Source organism: Mustela lutreola, chromosome 8 (genome assembly GCF_030435805.1).
Source record: "Mustela lutreola isolate mMusLut2 chromosome 8, mMusLut2.pri, whole genome shotgun sequence".
NCBI lineage: Eukaryota > Metazoa > Chordata > Mammalia > Carnivora > Mustelidae > Mustela > Mustela lutreola.
The window spans coordinates 51,526,570-51,541,546 of record NC_081297.1 but is presented as its reverse complement, the minus strand read 5'-3'; the positions used below and the strand labels follow the sequence as shown (position 1 = coordinate 51,541,546).

Genomic DNA, 14,977 nt, shown 5'->3' with positions numbered 1-14,977 from the left:
TTGTTTTATTCCCCTTTCCTTTTCTTCCTGTTTGAGGCCTTTCTTCTATTGCGACCAAGTAGCTGGGACATGTGTTTTAACATCTTCCTTCCTCTCAGAACTTTCTCACCATTTGCTTGTCATTCTGTCCCTCAGGCAGGTGCCCCTGCCTTGGGAAACCCACGGTAGTGACAACTAGCCAGAGTGACAACAGTGACAACTAGCCAGGTAGTTCAGGGGTTTTTGGCAGGCACACAATTGTAGGATGCGTGGAGTATGCCTCCAAGCTATTTTGCTTGCAACGCTTCTAAATGGGCTTTTAAGCTTTTTTTTTTTTTTTTTTTTTTTTTTTATTCAAGAAACGGTGTTTGGTATGTTTGGGCACTTTTTCCTTACACAGGTGCTCATTTCTGCTCTGGCTTTCTCCTGGAAGTTACCATGCTATCTCGTACCTCCCCCCACACGACGTTCTCTACCATACTTGTCCTTTATTAGGAGTTAATTTTTGTTTTAGCACCCGGCGTGCTCACTAGTCTTCTCACCATTTTTCACACTCCCGTCGCCCATCCCTATTCACGTTTTCTATTAAAATCCAGGGAGAAAAGATCATATGGTGAAAAGGGAAGGGAAAACGGAATTCCAGATTGTAGTTAGGGCGTCTTCCCTGCGGTCTTTCTCACCGGAACCCGGCGCTACGGGAACCATATCTGCCCGGGGGTATCCGGGCCACCAGAAAAGGGTCAGCATCAAAGCGCTCAGGCGTCGGGAGAGCGGATTGGTTCCCGGGCGAACCAATCAGCGAGCGATGCTGTTCGCGGATCGGGGAGGGCCAAGATCACAGAGCGGATGGAGTTAAAGGAAAAGGGCCAGGTGTGCCAGGCATCCGCGTTCTGCGTGTACTTGTGCACCCGCCGGGTCATTGTTAAGCCCGGATCTCTGGTCTCCTAAATTCCACTCTCCGAATTTCCCATTTCATAACGCTGAGTAGGGTGAAAAACATCACATATCCTACCATTCAAAAGAGGGTCATTAATAGTCAATGGCGGAGAAGCTGGGGGTCAGGGTTGGGTGGGGGGAGGCCATTAAAACCCTCCGCCTTTCCCAGTTCCTCTCCAGGTCGACAACCTAACTGAATCAGTTCTTGAAATAGTAAATCACTCAAACGTTCGCTTAATCGCCAAAGCTGATTACCAAAATGCTATCGTTAGATACCCGAAATAAGTTCCCCCTCCCCGTGGGTTGGGGGAAACCGTACGGGCATTTACCGAACGCTCCGGCTTTTACTACCTGCTAAAGAAGAAGGGAGCGAGCTCTTAGGCTAAGTCAAAGAAACTGAGCCCTTCTGAAATTTGCAACCTCGCACACGGACCCCCCTCCCCCCGCGCCCACCGCCCAAGCGCAGCTACAGCTCCTCGCGACTCTACCCCAAAAACTTCATGCGGAGGCGCAAAGATTTGGGGGAGGGTGGGCGCTGATACCAGATTTGCCTGCTGTGCTTCAAACTTCACCAGAGCTGTTCTACGCACTTTGTTCCAAGTGTCACAGCCCCCGGACTCACGGACCGGTTCAATCTTAGCTTTCCCACGGTCCTGCGCTGCCACCCACCATCCACCACCATACCCGGGCTGGAGACGCTGCGTCTTTGGGGGATGGGGGAAGGGGGAGTTGGGGAAGAGGGGAAGGGCCAGTGTGAAGTAAAGAGGTCCCCGCTGAGGCCTGGACGCCGGCAGCCCCTGGAGGGCCCTGGGGCCGAGGAAGAAGGAGAGAGGAGGGCTGGAACCGGGCGGGGAAGGGCCGCGAGGAGAGCAGGGGCGCCGCCGGTGTCGCTACACTCACTCTGCGTAGCCAGTGGCCCAGGGCAGCCGCCGGGTCTCCTTGAGGATGAGGATGGGGCGGGCGATGTGGTCGGCGCTGCACTCCACCTCGTCCTGAGACAGCCCCAGGAACTCCGGCCGCCCATAGGGGAAGCGCAGGGGCAGGTCCGAGCCTCCACAGCCGCCGCCGCTGTGCTCGGAGCCTGAGCTGCCAGCCATGATGCCGCCCATGAAATTGGCCACGGCAGATTTCACCCGAGTGAGCATATTACTCCAGCGTCCTGCAGCTGCGGTGCGAGCAGGAGGCGGCGGCAGGGGCCCGACGAGGCGCAGCGCGGGGCATGCAGGCTGCAGCGGGCGCACAGGCAGCCGGGCCGCTGGGGCGCGCCGCGCGGCTCCCGGAGCTTAGTGCTGCAGGGGGCCGGGCCCCGGCCTCCCGCGCTCCGTGCCGCCGCCGCCGCCTCCCCCGGCTACACTTCCGCAACGGAGCGGCATGGAGCGGGCCGGCCGGGCCCGGAGAGACTCCGTGCGCTCCGGGAGCGGCTGGGCAACCGCAGCAGGTCCCTTCCCCGCCCTCTGCGCTCGGCTCCTGCGTGAGCGGAACTGAGCCCACCCGGCGAGCCAGCAGAGCCGGCGCGGCTGCTGCCACCGCTACCGCCGCCGTCGAGTCATGTGATAATCAGGCTGCAAGGGCTCGAGCAGCTGCGGTGGCCGGAGCTCAGCCCCTCCCCTGCCGGCCCGAGCGCCGCTCGCACCGGGATCGTGACCTCCTGGGGGAGGGGGAACCGGGCTGGGTCGGTACCTGGCTGAGGGGATGGGGGCGCTGTGAGCGGAAGGCCGCAGACAGGTGTTAGCGGAGGTCACGTGGAGCCGGGCAAAGCCAGTTGAGGAATCCACTCGCTGAGGAGTGCTTGCCTACGCCTTCGGGGAAAGGAAACTTCGGGAGCCCAAGCGGAAAGGGGAGACAAGTGAAATCTTGGTGGGGCGAGTCCACGGTGCTACGGCAGTGGAAATGAGAAACACCAGGTGTAAAAGACTTCAGAGCTGAAACAAAATAACTCAAGGTTTGCACAAGAATTATTGAAAGTTTTCTCCTAGGCATTTCTAGAATTACTTTTTAAAAAAAAAACTTTATTACTACCACACGTATCTTTATCTGCAGACAAGCTCTGTTTTGAACCCAGAATAAGCTAATGGAAAGAAAACAAAAGGGCTCTAAGTTAGATACATGCCCTGTTTTACCTAGTACTTAACTGTTAAATAGATTATACAAGCATGTTCCTCCAACATAACAAAAATATCTTTTTGAAGCTTATTCTGTTTACTATTGAGACACTTAATGTAGACTATTTTCTTAAACAGAAAAATGTCTGAAAAACCAACTAATGAATGTTTTATTAGAGGTGACATTTGTTAAATATTGGCTTGATTTTTTTTTTTTTTGCAAGAAAGCTATGTCCTGTTCATGTTTACTTATTCTGTATCCTGTTCCCATGTTTACCTACCATTTAATTTGCCAAGATTCTGTGTTAATGGTGGAGTTACACATTCTGAACAGCTCACTTAGAGTTCAGGAGGGAATACAGACCTTTCATTCTTCCAAAGGAGTGGGAAGGTGGGGAGAGAGGCCCAGGTGTTGGAGGGAAAGTAATCCTTCCAAGAGGAATTGGAATTTTTGCTCTTAGGTGAGGCCTGAGTAAACCTCACTGACACGCCTTCTATCATATCTATAATATTTTTAAAGTCATCAATATTTTTTTAAATCATTTTCCCCTTTGGCTTTTTCACAAATAGGTACTCCAGTTTATAGCAAATAATTATGTAAAAAAAACAACTTGCAAATGTTCAGTGAGGTACCATTTCTGTCAATGAGTTTTTATTACTTTTCACAGAACAGAAAAATAATTTTAGCTTGGATCCCTTTCTCTAATTTTAAAATTTGGGACAGGATTCTAAATAATGTAAAATCTAAATGAACAACAATAACAAAAAAAGCCTTCTCAATCTTTGCTTTGCTAAACTATAAACTTCTACATGGAAAAATCTATGTAGTGGCTAAACATCTAACCAACCACATGCTCTGGCATCCACTGAGTCCCACATAAACTTAGAATTCCTTTATCAAGCTTTTGTCATAGAACAATGACCCTTTACCAATGCCCTTTGGAAACTTGGGTGACTAACCTCTATTGAGATTAATTTAGTGCGTTCTGACCTTCATTTCACTTTAAGCAAGGCTTTAGTATTTCCTAATAATAGGATTTCTAATAATTTCCTGTCTAATTTATTTTCAGCTTAAAGTAGTACCTGATCATCATCAATAAGTAAATAAAATCTGATAGTACAGAACCATAAATGAAAAAGCAAAAGACTCCAAAGATTTCCCCAGGAGATCACTACTGTTAATATTTTCCCTTGGCTTCCAAAACTTATCTCAAATAGGATATTTGGTATAACTGAATTTGGTAGTATTAGCCAGATTTGTGAACCAAAATTTTGTAGGCAGTTCTTCTGTTTCTCTCTCACCTGAGTATTATCTTTCATGGGGAAGTGTTGATATATCTTTAGCTTTGCAAGGCTAGTTTGTTCTGCAAAGACAGGCAAGCAGACTTTCATACCTGTTCTCCTTTGAACATTTCTTTTTTTTTTCCTTTGAAGATTTCTATAGTATGAGTGTTCACCACTAATTAATAAATCTACTACTATCTTTATACCTACCTCAAAGACCAGTGTTGTGTTACAGGATTTTCCTGAGAAATATTTTCCATGTAATTTACTCCTCAATTATGTCATACTTGAAGATCAGCTGGGAAGTAAATTCTGATTAAAATGGGGTGGTCATGGGATGCCTGGGTGGCTCAGTCAGTTGGGCATCTGCCTTTGGCTCAGGTCACGATCCCAGGGTCCTAGGATCAAGTCCTGCACTGGGCTCCCTAGTGCTAAGCCGAGAGCCTGCTTCTCCGTCTGTCCGCTGCTCCCCCTGGTTGTGCTCTCTCTCTCTCAAATACATAAAATCTTTAAAAAATAAAATGGGGTGGTCATCCATTTTAGGAGAGCCCCAGGAAAACAATGCCTTTCACAGCTATTACAAATGCAAATTTGGGAGTATATGTGCTTCCAGCTTTAGGGTTAGTGATTGCCTGAATTCAAGTGGTGTGAAAATCAGAAACTGAGAGACCCTCAATGTTATCCACTCTATGTATGTCCCAGTCATCAATAGATATGCTTCATTTGTCTCTTTTGTAGTTTCTTTCCCCTTGGAAAATGAGAATTTGAAAACTTTAACAGAACATTCATTTATAGTATAGCTGCATGGACCTTTTACTTCGTTGCTCTTTATATAACTATAAGCTCACTTCCAGGCTTCTAATACCATGGCTTTGACTACACAATGGTTGTGCCATCAGTAAGACTATTTTCATGAAAGAAATAAAAGGTCTGGATAATTTCTTCAGTGAAAACATCACAGATTCCCCTAAATATTTAATTACAAAGAAAAACCAGATTCAAATCAAAACCACATTGAGATACCACTTTACACTTGTTAAAATGGCCAAAATTAACAAGACCATAAACAACCAGAGTTGGAGAGGCTGCGAAGAAAGGGGAACCCTCTTACACTGTTGGTGTAGCCACTTTGGAAAATGTTAGATCTGTTGTTAAATGAAACGACACTGAGACAAAGTGAAAGTTATTTAAAGCTTTATTTTATGACAAGTATTAGAAGTCAGACTGATTGGCCAGGGGAATGAGACTGAACCAAAGTTAAAGTTATGTAAAGCTCTATTCTATGCCAAGCATTAGAAGTCAGACTGATTGGCCAGAGCCATCTCTGAAGAGAGCGACCCCCCCCACACACACACAGCTTACAGGCTACCTTTTATAGAGCAAAAGCCTGGCCACACATAGGTGGCCAATGAGATTGTAACATTGCATAGTCATGTTCGGCCACACACAGGTGGCCAAATGAATTACAATTTACCCTATAGTAGCTGTTGGAGCTAACCTATTACTCTGGTCAGAATTGATGCTCAAGTTTGGCGCCCAAAAGGCGGGGTTTATATTCTTTGGTAGTTAGGGAGACAATATGTGTGCTTTACTGATTGGATGTCTTCACCTGGCCTGACTTGTCCTTGTATTCTGGGCTCTGTTATTAGGAACTAGCTGACCACATTTTACTGGTTTCCCAGACTTGCTTCTAAGTAACTTTCCTGGGGCTGGGCGGGCAGGGTCAGTTTAAGTTTTACTGCACAAACAACAAAATGGCTTTTAACCAAGATGGGGTCATTCTGGCTAAATAGATCCTTACAGAAAACAACGTGAAGATTCCTTAAGAAACAAAATTAGAGCTACCCCATGAGCCTGCAGTTGCACTACTGGGTATTTACCCCAAAGATACAGATGTAGTGAGAAGAAGGGACATATGTACCCCAATATTCATGGCAGCAATGGCCACAATGGCCAAACTGTGGAAAGAGCCAAGATGCCCTTTAACACATAAATGGATAAAGAAGATGTGGTCCATATATACAATAGGATATTATGTCTGCATCAGAAAGGATGAATACCCAACGTTTCTATCAATGTGGACAGGACTGGAGGAGATTATGCTGAGTGAAATAAGTCAAGCAGAGAGAATCAATTATCATATGGTCTCACTTGTGGAGCATAAGGAATAACATGGAGGACATTGGGAGAAGGAGAGGAGAAGTGAGTTGGAAGAAATCAGAGGGGGAGACGAACCATGAGAGACTGTGGACTCTGAGAAACTGAGGGTTTTGGAGGGGAGGGAAGTGGGGGGTTGGATGAGCCTGGTGGTGGGTATTATGGAGGGCACGTATTGCATGGAGCACTGGGTGTGGTGCATAAACAATGAATCTTGGAACACTGAAAAAAATTACACATAAAAAATAATAAAAAAAATAAATAAGTAAGTAAATAAATTATTTGATTTAATTTAATTTTTTAAAAAAGGAAAACCAATACCTTATGGAGGAATAACATGGCAGACATCACATAAAACAAGTGATCAAGGGGGTGCCTGGGTGGCTCAGTGGGTTAAAGCCTCTGCCTTCGGCTCAGGTCATGATCCCAGGGTCCTGGGATGGAGCCCCACATAGGGTTCTCTGCTCAGCAGAGACTGCTTCCTCCTCTCTCTGACTGCCTCTCTGCCTACTTGTAAAATCTCTGTCTGTCAAATAAATAAATAAAATCTTTTAAACAAAACAAAACAAAAAAACAAGTGATCAAGGTAAATCACCGGTAGTGAGACCTATTAAAGCCCTATGCATGCTGATGTCATGCAATAAAAAGGGCACATCACTTATATGTTCTGCCTCCCCAAATCCTCAACCTCACTATAACCATGACAAAACATGCATCAAACCTCAAGAGAGGATAGTCTACAAAATACTTGACTCTTCAAAAGTGGCAAGGTCCTAAAAAACAGGAGGGACTGAGAAACTGTCAGATTGCAGACAAAGGAGGCACACCACTACAATACTGTCACAGTGTGAATTTCTTAGTTTTGATGTCAGCATTAGGGGAAGCTGGGTGAGGGGTGTGTAGGAACAAAAAATTAAAAAAAAAAACAACAACAACCGAAAAACAGGGTAATTTTGATTCCAGTTGAAAGCAAACACTTCCTTGGAAGTCAGGCCAGGAGAAGGATGAATAATGCCCTTCCAGGGCTCTCTCTCACAGCTGTAGGTTCATGCCTCCTTCATGGTGCTAATCTCCTTGTTTCGTAACTAGTAGCTTATTGATGTCTTCCTATTAGACAGTGAAGTCCTACAGAGGAAGAACATTCTTATTATTTTTGTATTTCCAGCACCTAGCCTAATGCCTAACAAGTAATAGGGTTCCGCTGGTAAATTATTCTTTAAAAAAATTATATTCAGCAAAGAATATGACTTGTTTGAATGACCAAATCTATGTTATTTATAACCTCTGTTTTCTTGAAGATTTTTCTCACTTTATCCCTATGTTAAGCAAAACTTCTTTACAATCTAATAAGAGAAGGCTTAGCTCCCTTCAGACAATATCTGGATTGTTAATAAATGTGTATCAAGTCATGGGGATCTCTGCTTCATACTGACCTGGTAACCTGTTACAGCTCTGAACAAAAATATGACATTAAATATTTAACATTAACTTATTTTTGCTTCCAAAATAGTTTAGATTCTGGTTTCATATGTAGTAACATACTGTCTGAAAATCCCTGACATTGAAAGGAATATATTTTTCATTAAATGAAACCATTTATTTATAAATAATAATTTTCTTGTGAACCAAGAAATTTATAGCTAATTTTTGAGTAGAATACAGTGCATTTGCAATTTTTACCTCCATCAAATCCAGATATTCCCTAGATTACAAACATCTGATTTCAAAACCTCTGGTACATTCAACCACTGGATTATACCTGACTTTTCTAATTACTTTCCCGTTGGCCACCTTCTATTGACTATTCTATCCCTTGCTCCTATCATCCTAGACTGAAACCACTTTGTAAATGATACAAGAATTATATCAAACTGTATCTCTTCCACATGATTCCTGGTCCCCTGTTACCTACTTTAGATTAGACTCTAAAATGAGAAAACTTATAAAATGGAAAAAATAGTCATTCCAATCTCATGGGGCAGCTGCAAAGACCAAGGAGATAATAGTTGTAAATATGAAACAGTTAATCCCTAGGTTATCACCCTCTTGTAGTTAAGTGTATTTTTTCCCTTAAGTACTAAGGGAAATTTCAGTATTAAGATTTTTAAATCATTTCCTTTTTCTATTTTCCACTTACAAGGATGAAAATAATTATACCTGCCTCCTAGGATTATTTTGATGAGTAATAGAATAACAGGAAAATTGCTAGTACTCTTCCTGAAACAGAATGGGTGGTTAGTAAAGCATAATAAATGTTATGATACAGTAGTTCCCTTTATCTGCAGCTTTGTATTCTGCAGATTTAATTACTTCACAGTCAACTCTGGTCTGGAAGCAGATGATCCTCCTTCTGATGAATCTTAAGGTCAAAAGCAGCCTAAGGCAAGGTCACATCAGAAACATTCACCTCAATTCATCTTATCACGTAGGCATTTTATTATTATCTCACACCATAACAAGAAGAGTGACTATAGTACAATCAGTATATTGGGTTGTTGTTTTTTTTTTTTTTAAGATTTTATTTATTTATTTGAGGGAGAAAAGGAGAGAGGGAGAATGAGCAGGGGGCAGAGGGGTCAGGGAGAAGAGGGAAAGACAGAAGCACACTCCCCACCAAGCAGGGAGCCTGATTGGGGGTTCGATCCCAGGGCCCCGAGATCATGACCTGAGCCAAAGGCAGACACTTAGCCAATTGAGTCACCCAAGTGTCCCTACTGTTATAAAATATCTAATATATAAATATAATGTTATAATATATAGTAGGTGCCCCTATTGTTATAATTATTCTATTTTATTAGTAGTTCTCTCACTCTGCCTAATTCATAAATTAAACTTTACCATGTGTACCTATGTATAGGGAAACATAATACATATAGGGTTAGGTACTATTCACAGTTCCAGGCATCCACTGGGGATCTTGGGACATATCCTGCTTGGATACCAGGGAAACTGCTAACCTGACAACACCTTGCACTGTGAGGGAGAAGGATTTGACACACGTTGTTTCCAATGCTCTTAGCCAACATTGTAAGTTAAACATTGTTTCTAATGTTCTTAATCAACACTAACAGTTTACTATTGAGAAAACTGAGGCTGGGAAAAGATTAATAACTTGCCCAAGACCACACAGCTAGGAATGAAGCAACATCCAGTTCCGCCAAGTACTTTCTTTAACATTTCATCAGATTGTTTACTTTATAAACTTTTTTTCCTAACTTTTCCATGCAAAGATCTGGTATTTCAGTTACCTTGAGGATTGTGTAAATTTTCTTTGGATTTGGAAATAAAACAACTCCTTAGCAACCTTAAGTAGAATAAGTATAATAATGTCATTTGGAAGTTGTTCCAACTTCTTAACAAATGACTTTCCAGAGGGGTTTTTATTTTTTTTTTTAACTTTTATTTAAATTCTAATTAGTTAACACACAGTGTTATATTAATTGTAGGTATACAATATAGTAATTTAACACTTCTAGACAGAACTTGTTTCTAAGTTGGGAATTGCCTGGGTCATGCTGAAGTCATATAAAAATTCTAGATTCTATTCAACAGAAAATATATTTTTATTTTTATTTTTTAAAAGGTTTTATTTATTTATTTGAGAGAGAATGAGTGAGAGAGAGCATGAGAGAGGAGAAGGTCAGAGGGAGAAGCAGACTCCCCAAGGAGCTGGGAGTCCGATGGGGGATGAGATCCTGGAAGTCCAGGATGATGACATGAGCCAAAGGCAGTCGCTCAACCAAGGTCACTCAACCATGAGCCACGCAGGTGCCCATAAAATATCTTTTAAAAAAGTTTATAATATTACCAATCTGTTTCCAAGCCTTCCATGTTAACTTTCAACTATAATTTATTCCCCTACTCTCCTGCCATTTTAAAATTCCTGCTATTGGGGTGCCTGTGTGGTTCAGTGGGTTAAGCCTCTGCCTTCAGCTCAGCTCATGGTCTCAGGGTCCTGGGATTGAGCCTTGCATCTGACTCCCTTCTCAGTGGGGAGCCTGCTTCCCCTCTTTCTCTCTGCCTACCTCTCGGCCCACTTGTGATCTCTGTCAAATAAATAAATAAAATCTTTTTAAAAAATTCCTGCTATCATGATTATTTTTCCAAGGTAATTGTGGCCAAAGTAGCCAATGAAGATTGTTTATCAAATGAGAAAATCATTGTTTGCTCAAAGAAGGGCATGTAGTTTGCAAAAATTCAGAAATCAAGCAACTAAAGACAGCTTTTTTTTTTCCCCCAAAGATTTTATTTATTTATTTCACAGAGAGAGATTGACAGCAAGAGAGGGAATACAAGCAAGGGGAAGTGGGAGAGAGAGAAGCAGGGAGAAGCAGGGAACCCGACGCGGGGTTCAATCCTGGACTCAGGGTTCAATCCCAGAACACTGGGATCATGACCTGAACTGAAGGCAGCTGCCTAACCAATTGAGCCACCCAGGTGCCCCTCAAGACAGCTTCATAACTAAAAACTACAAACTCAAGTTACTTTTATTCTCCCAAAGGATCAGTTTGTTCTATGCCAAGTACACAGGAAAGCTATCTACAATGTCTGCAAATGCAAAATTAGTTGCTCTGTTTTTTGTTTTTTTTTTTTTTATCATCAACTGCATTTTGAGTCAAAGTAGAGAGACTTTTTATGCTTGCCTATAAAGATTTTATGGTCAGCTTTCCTAAACTAAAATAAAGTGGAATGTCATAACAATCTCATATTTTATTCAAAAGCAAGACCCCATCCCCACCCCAATTACCCTGATGATTCTTTCATCATGAACACACCCTACTTTTGGCAAGTTCTTCCTTTTGTCTATTTTAGTGAATTTTAAAAATTAATTTATTGTCTGAGTTCTCCTCTAATTGCTTTAACTGTGAAAAAAATGGCTAATTAGATTGCACTCCCTGGACAGCAACACGGTCACCTGTAAACTTGTTAGAAAAGTAAATCCTTTGGCCCCATCCCAGGTCTAGTGGTTCAGAACCCCTGGGGTGGGACCCAACAATCTAGCCTAATAAAAGCCCTCCCAGGGTTTCTCATAAAAACCATTTGAGTGGCACCTGGGTGGCTCAGTCAGTTGAGCCTCTGGCTCTTGGTTTCAGCTCAGGTCATGATCTCAGGGTCAGGGGATGGAGTCCTGCATCAGGCTCCCTCCTCAGTGGAGAGTCTGCTTGAGATTGCCTCTCTCTCTGCCTTTCCTCTGCTCTAGCATGCTCGCTCTCTCTTTTTCTCTAAAATAAATAAGTTAAATCTTCAAACAGGAAAATAAAGCGTGGCCCAAGAGCTCTCACTCCAAATGGATACAGAATAAGAACAGCTGGGAATGAGGCTCGTAAACTGGATCTATTCAGATGACTGTGAACTGTCCTTTTCTGTGTGATTTCTATAGGCTTATGTTAGTGTGAAACCCTAAGTGCATTCGCTGTGGGCAGATATGTGACTTCTTCAGCACCTGGGAAACTGCAGGAAAAGTAGGATTGACCCCCATCACTTTCCAGGTTGGAGCACCCAATAGGCAGTTTGTTTGTGCACATGTCTCTGTCATGTGCCAAGCAGGAGCAGGGAAAAAAGTGATCTATACATATATTTATATAGGTAAGTACATTTATAAAAATACAAATTTTAGAGAAATAAACATATAGAACATATTTTTAAATCTATATTTTGGTAATGTTTTTTGAAAAGTCATTATTAGAGAAAAAAAATTTTTGGCCTTCCTTGTATTTGTCACATGGCTTCATATTGTTTCTGGCTTAACTGCTGGGACTAGGGCACCAGATACAATCTCTCAATGCCTTGAGGACTCACAGGATTTTAATCTGGCTTAGAATTCTCCACTTGTATATCTCCCAGGCATCTCAAATATCTCACAAATAAAACTCGTTATCTTCCCATGACTCTGCTTCTCTTTCTTCTGAGACCACAGGGTCAGCTCATGACATCAGCATCCCCCTACCCACTCTAGACATGGTGGGGGTGCTGTATCCTCTGTTCCTTCCCTCTCATCTTCCCCTATCAGATGTCTGTCAATCAGTTTGTCAATTCTGTCTTTCAAATACCTCCTAAGACTGTCTCCCCCTGACTATTCCAGAGCGACTAATTTTGCTCTGATCTTCACGATTTCATACCTGGACTTCCACAGCAGAGTCTTGTTGTGGTGCTATCTCCCACAGGAGAACCAAAGGGAGCTTTAGAAACAAAGGACCTACTGATGTAACTTCCTAGGTTTAAACTTTTCAGTTGGCCATCGGTTTAGAATCCTCACCGTGAGCCTTCATGATCTGATCCTGATTAACCTTCCATTCACGGAATGCCTTGTCTGCATTCTGAGAACCCTGTACTTTAGCCTCACTCATCATTTCTAGAATCTCGTGTCCTTCCTCCCCACCCTTCTGTCTGAACAGGTTGTGTTCTTTGCCCTGAAATGTTACAAGCCCTTCTTCCTGCCCTGCCCCCAACACCCAGTGGTTAACTCTTATTTTTTCATGTCCCCGTATCCTTTTAGTAGTTAAGAGCTTCCTTCTCTATATTCCCTTTATATTCTATATTCCCAAAGTGCCTGTACATAACTCCATTTCTGATTATAGAACCTCACACACTGATTACTGGGGTGTCTGGGTGGCTCAGTCAATGAAGCCTCTGACTGTTGATTTTGGCTCAGGTCATGATCTCAAGGTTGTGGGATCCAGGCCGGTGTCGGGCTCTGCCCTCAGAGGCGAGATTGCTCAAGGATTCTCTCCCTCTCCCGCATCCTTCCCCCACTGTATGCCCCCCCTTAAATAAATAAATAAGTCTTTATAAATTATCTGATTCCTGCAATGTAAGATAATTGGAAAATGGGGGCTGTTTCTTTTTCTTCTTTGAATCTACAATATTTACCATGCATTGTATATATTAAATAAAGATTGAATACATGAATGTGTAAATAAATAACTATGGCAAAGAGCCAACGGTAACAAGAAGTATCTCCTTTAAAGGCCAAATTAGAGGAATTTTAGTAGTACTCTCTAGAATAAAAGAAGATAGAGCTGAAAGGTTCCTAAACCCAAGCAAATATCCATAGCATCCTAATTTTGGTGTCCAGAAGTTACCAGATTTAATCTATATGTCATCATTATATAAATCAGGTGATTCATATGTTGACAAGCATTCTATTTAATACTTCTGGAAAACAAAACTCTGCCCTAAATTTGAATGTAGAAGTATTTCAAATTCCCCTATACTTCATGTCTTTGACCTTTCTTTTTTTTTTTTTTTTTTTTAAAGATTTTATTTATTTATTTGACAGAGAGAGATCACAAGTAGACAGAGAGGCAGGCAGAGAGAGAGAGAGAGAGGAGGAAGCAGGCTCCCCGCTGAGCAAAGAGCCCGATGTGGGGCTCGATCCCAGGACCCTGAGATCACGACCCGAGCCGAAGGCAGCGGCTCAACCCACTGAGCCACCCAGGCGCCCCTGTCTTTGACCTTTCTATTAAAGCATTAATAAATATGTAGAAAATGTCTGTTACTAAATTGTTGCAATTTGAAATTCGGGATCAGTTTCCATAACTACAGTTGTTTTTCATGGATACCACCCATCAATGTTTTTATCTGAAAATAACTGTCTTATCCACCAATCTGTTCTTTCCCAGTTAACGTTTATTTCCATTGTTTTGCGATTGTTTTTGAAAACAATCAATAGAAAAATATTTTTAGAAGTTACCAAAGGTGGCAAAGCATGACAGTTAAAAATCAACTTAACTTTTCAAAAAAATGAACTTGGGGCGGGGGTATCTGGGTGGTTCAGTTGGTTAAGCATCTACCTTAAGCTCATGTCATGATTTTGGGGTCCTGGGATTGAGCCCCACGTCAGGCTCCTTGCTCATTAGGGGAGTGTGTTTCTCCCTCTCCCTCTGCCCCTACACCCGGCTCATGCTCTCTCTCTCTCTCAAATAAATAAATAAAATCTTAAAAAACAAAAAAAAAAAGAATTAACTGGGGCTGTTCTGTGATGTAGGAGGACGGGAAGAAGCTTACCAGTGATTAGTGCTTATATGTGTCGAGCGCATACAATACCATGAATGTTTGACAATGGGCCTCATCAGTATTAGGTACTGGAAGTTTGTAGACTAATTCAGAACTTTTTTTAAATTTTTGAGCTATTCTAGAATAACATGTTTAAGTGCCTACAGTGTACTTGGCACATAGTAGGTAGATATCATTTTTACTAAGAGCTTCATGTGTGAAAGTCAATTAAGACCTTCTTTCTAGCCTCTAAATATTTCATGAACAACAAAAAGAGTAGAGAAAACAAATCCCAATTACGCAGTCAAAAATAATACTCATTCTTCATTCTTTCTGCTGAAGAGAGTTTACAATAAGCTTTCCACAAGAATCCAAAAATATGACTTCTTTTTTTTCCCCACAGGAAAAGGACAGGTAGCTTTTAAATCCTCTGCTGATATTCTCACTACATTTCTTGTTTTTTATTCTGAATATTTGCTGCCTCTTAGCAGGCAGTGGAGATTCAAAATTTGAAAGTCAAGATG

The 14,977-nt window shown here is 42.2% G+C and overlaps 1 protein-coding gene across 3 annotated transcripts in view; it reads right to left on the bottom strand.

Annotated features, from left to right (window-relative positions):
- The window catches only part of PPM1H (protein phosphatase, Mg2+/Mn2+ dependent 1H), a 257,848-nt gene extending 255,257 nt beyond the window's left edge, over positions 1-2,591 (bottom strand). The window contains exon 1 of one of the 3 annotated variants that reach the window (XM_059184752.1): positions 1,816-2,591. In XM_059184752.1, the coding sequence (XP_059040735.1) occupies positions 1,816-2,060 (245 nt within the window). In that variant the 5' untranslated portion in view covers positions 2,061-2,591. The remainder of the gene's footprint in view (positions 1-1,815) is intronic. The other 2 variants (XM_059184750.1, XM_059184751.1) reach the window with 2 other exon arrangements.
- Between the last annotated feature and the right edge of the window lie 12,386 nt (positions 2,592-14,977).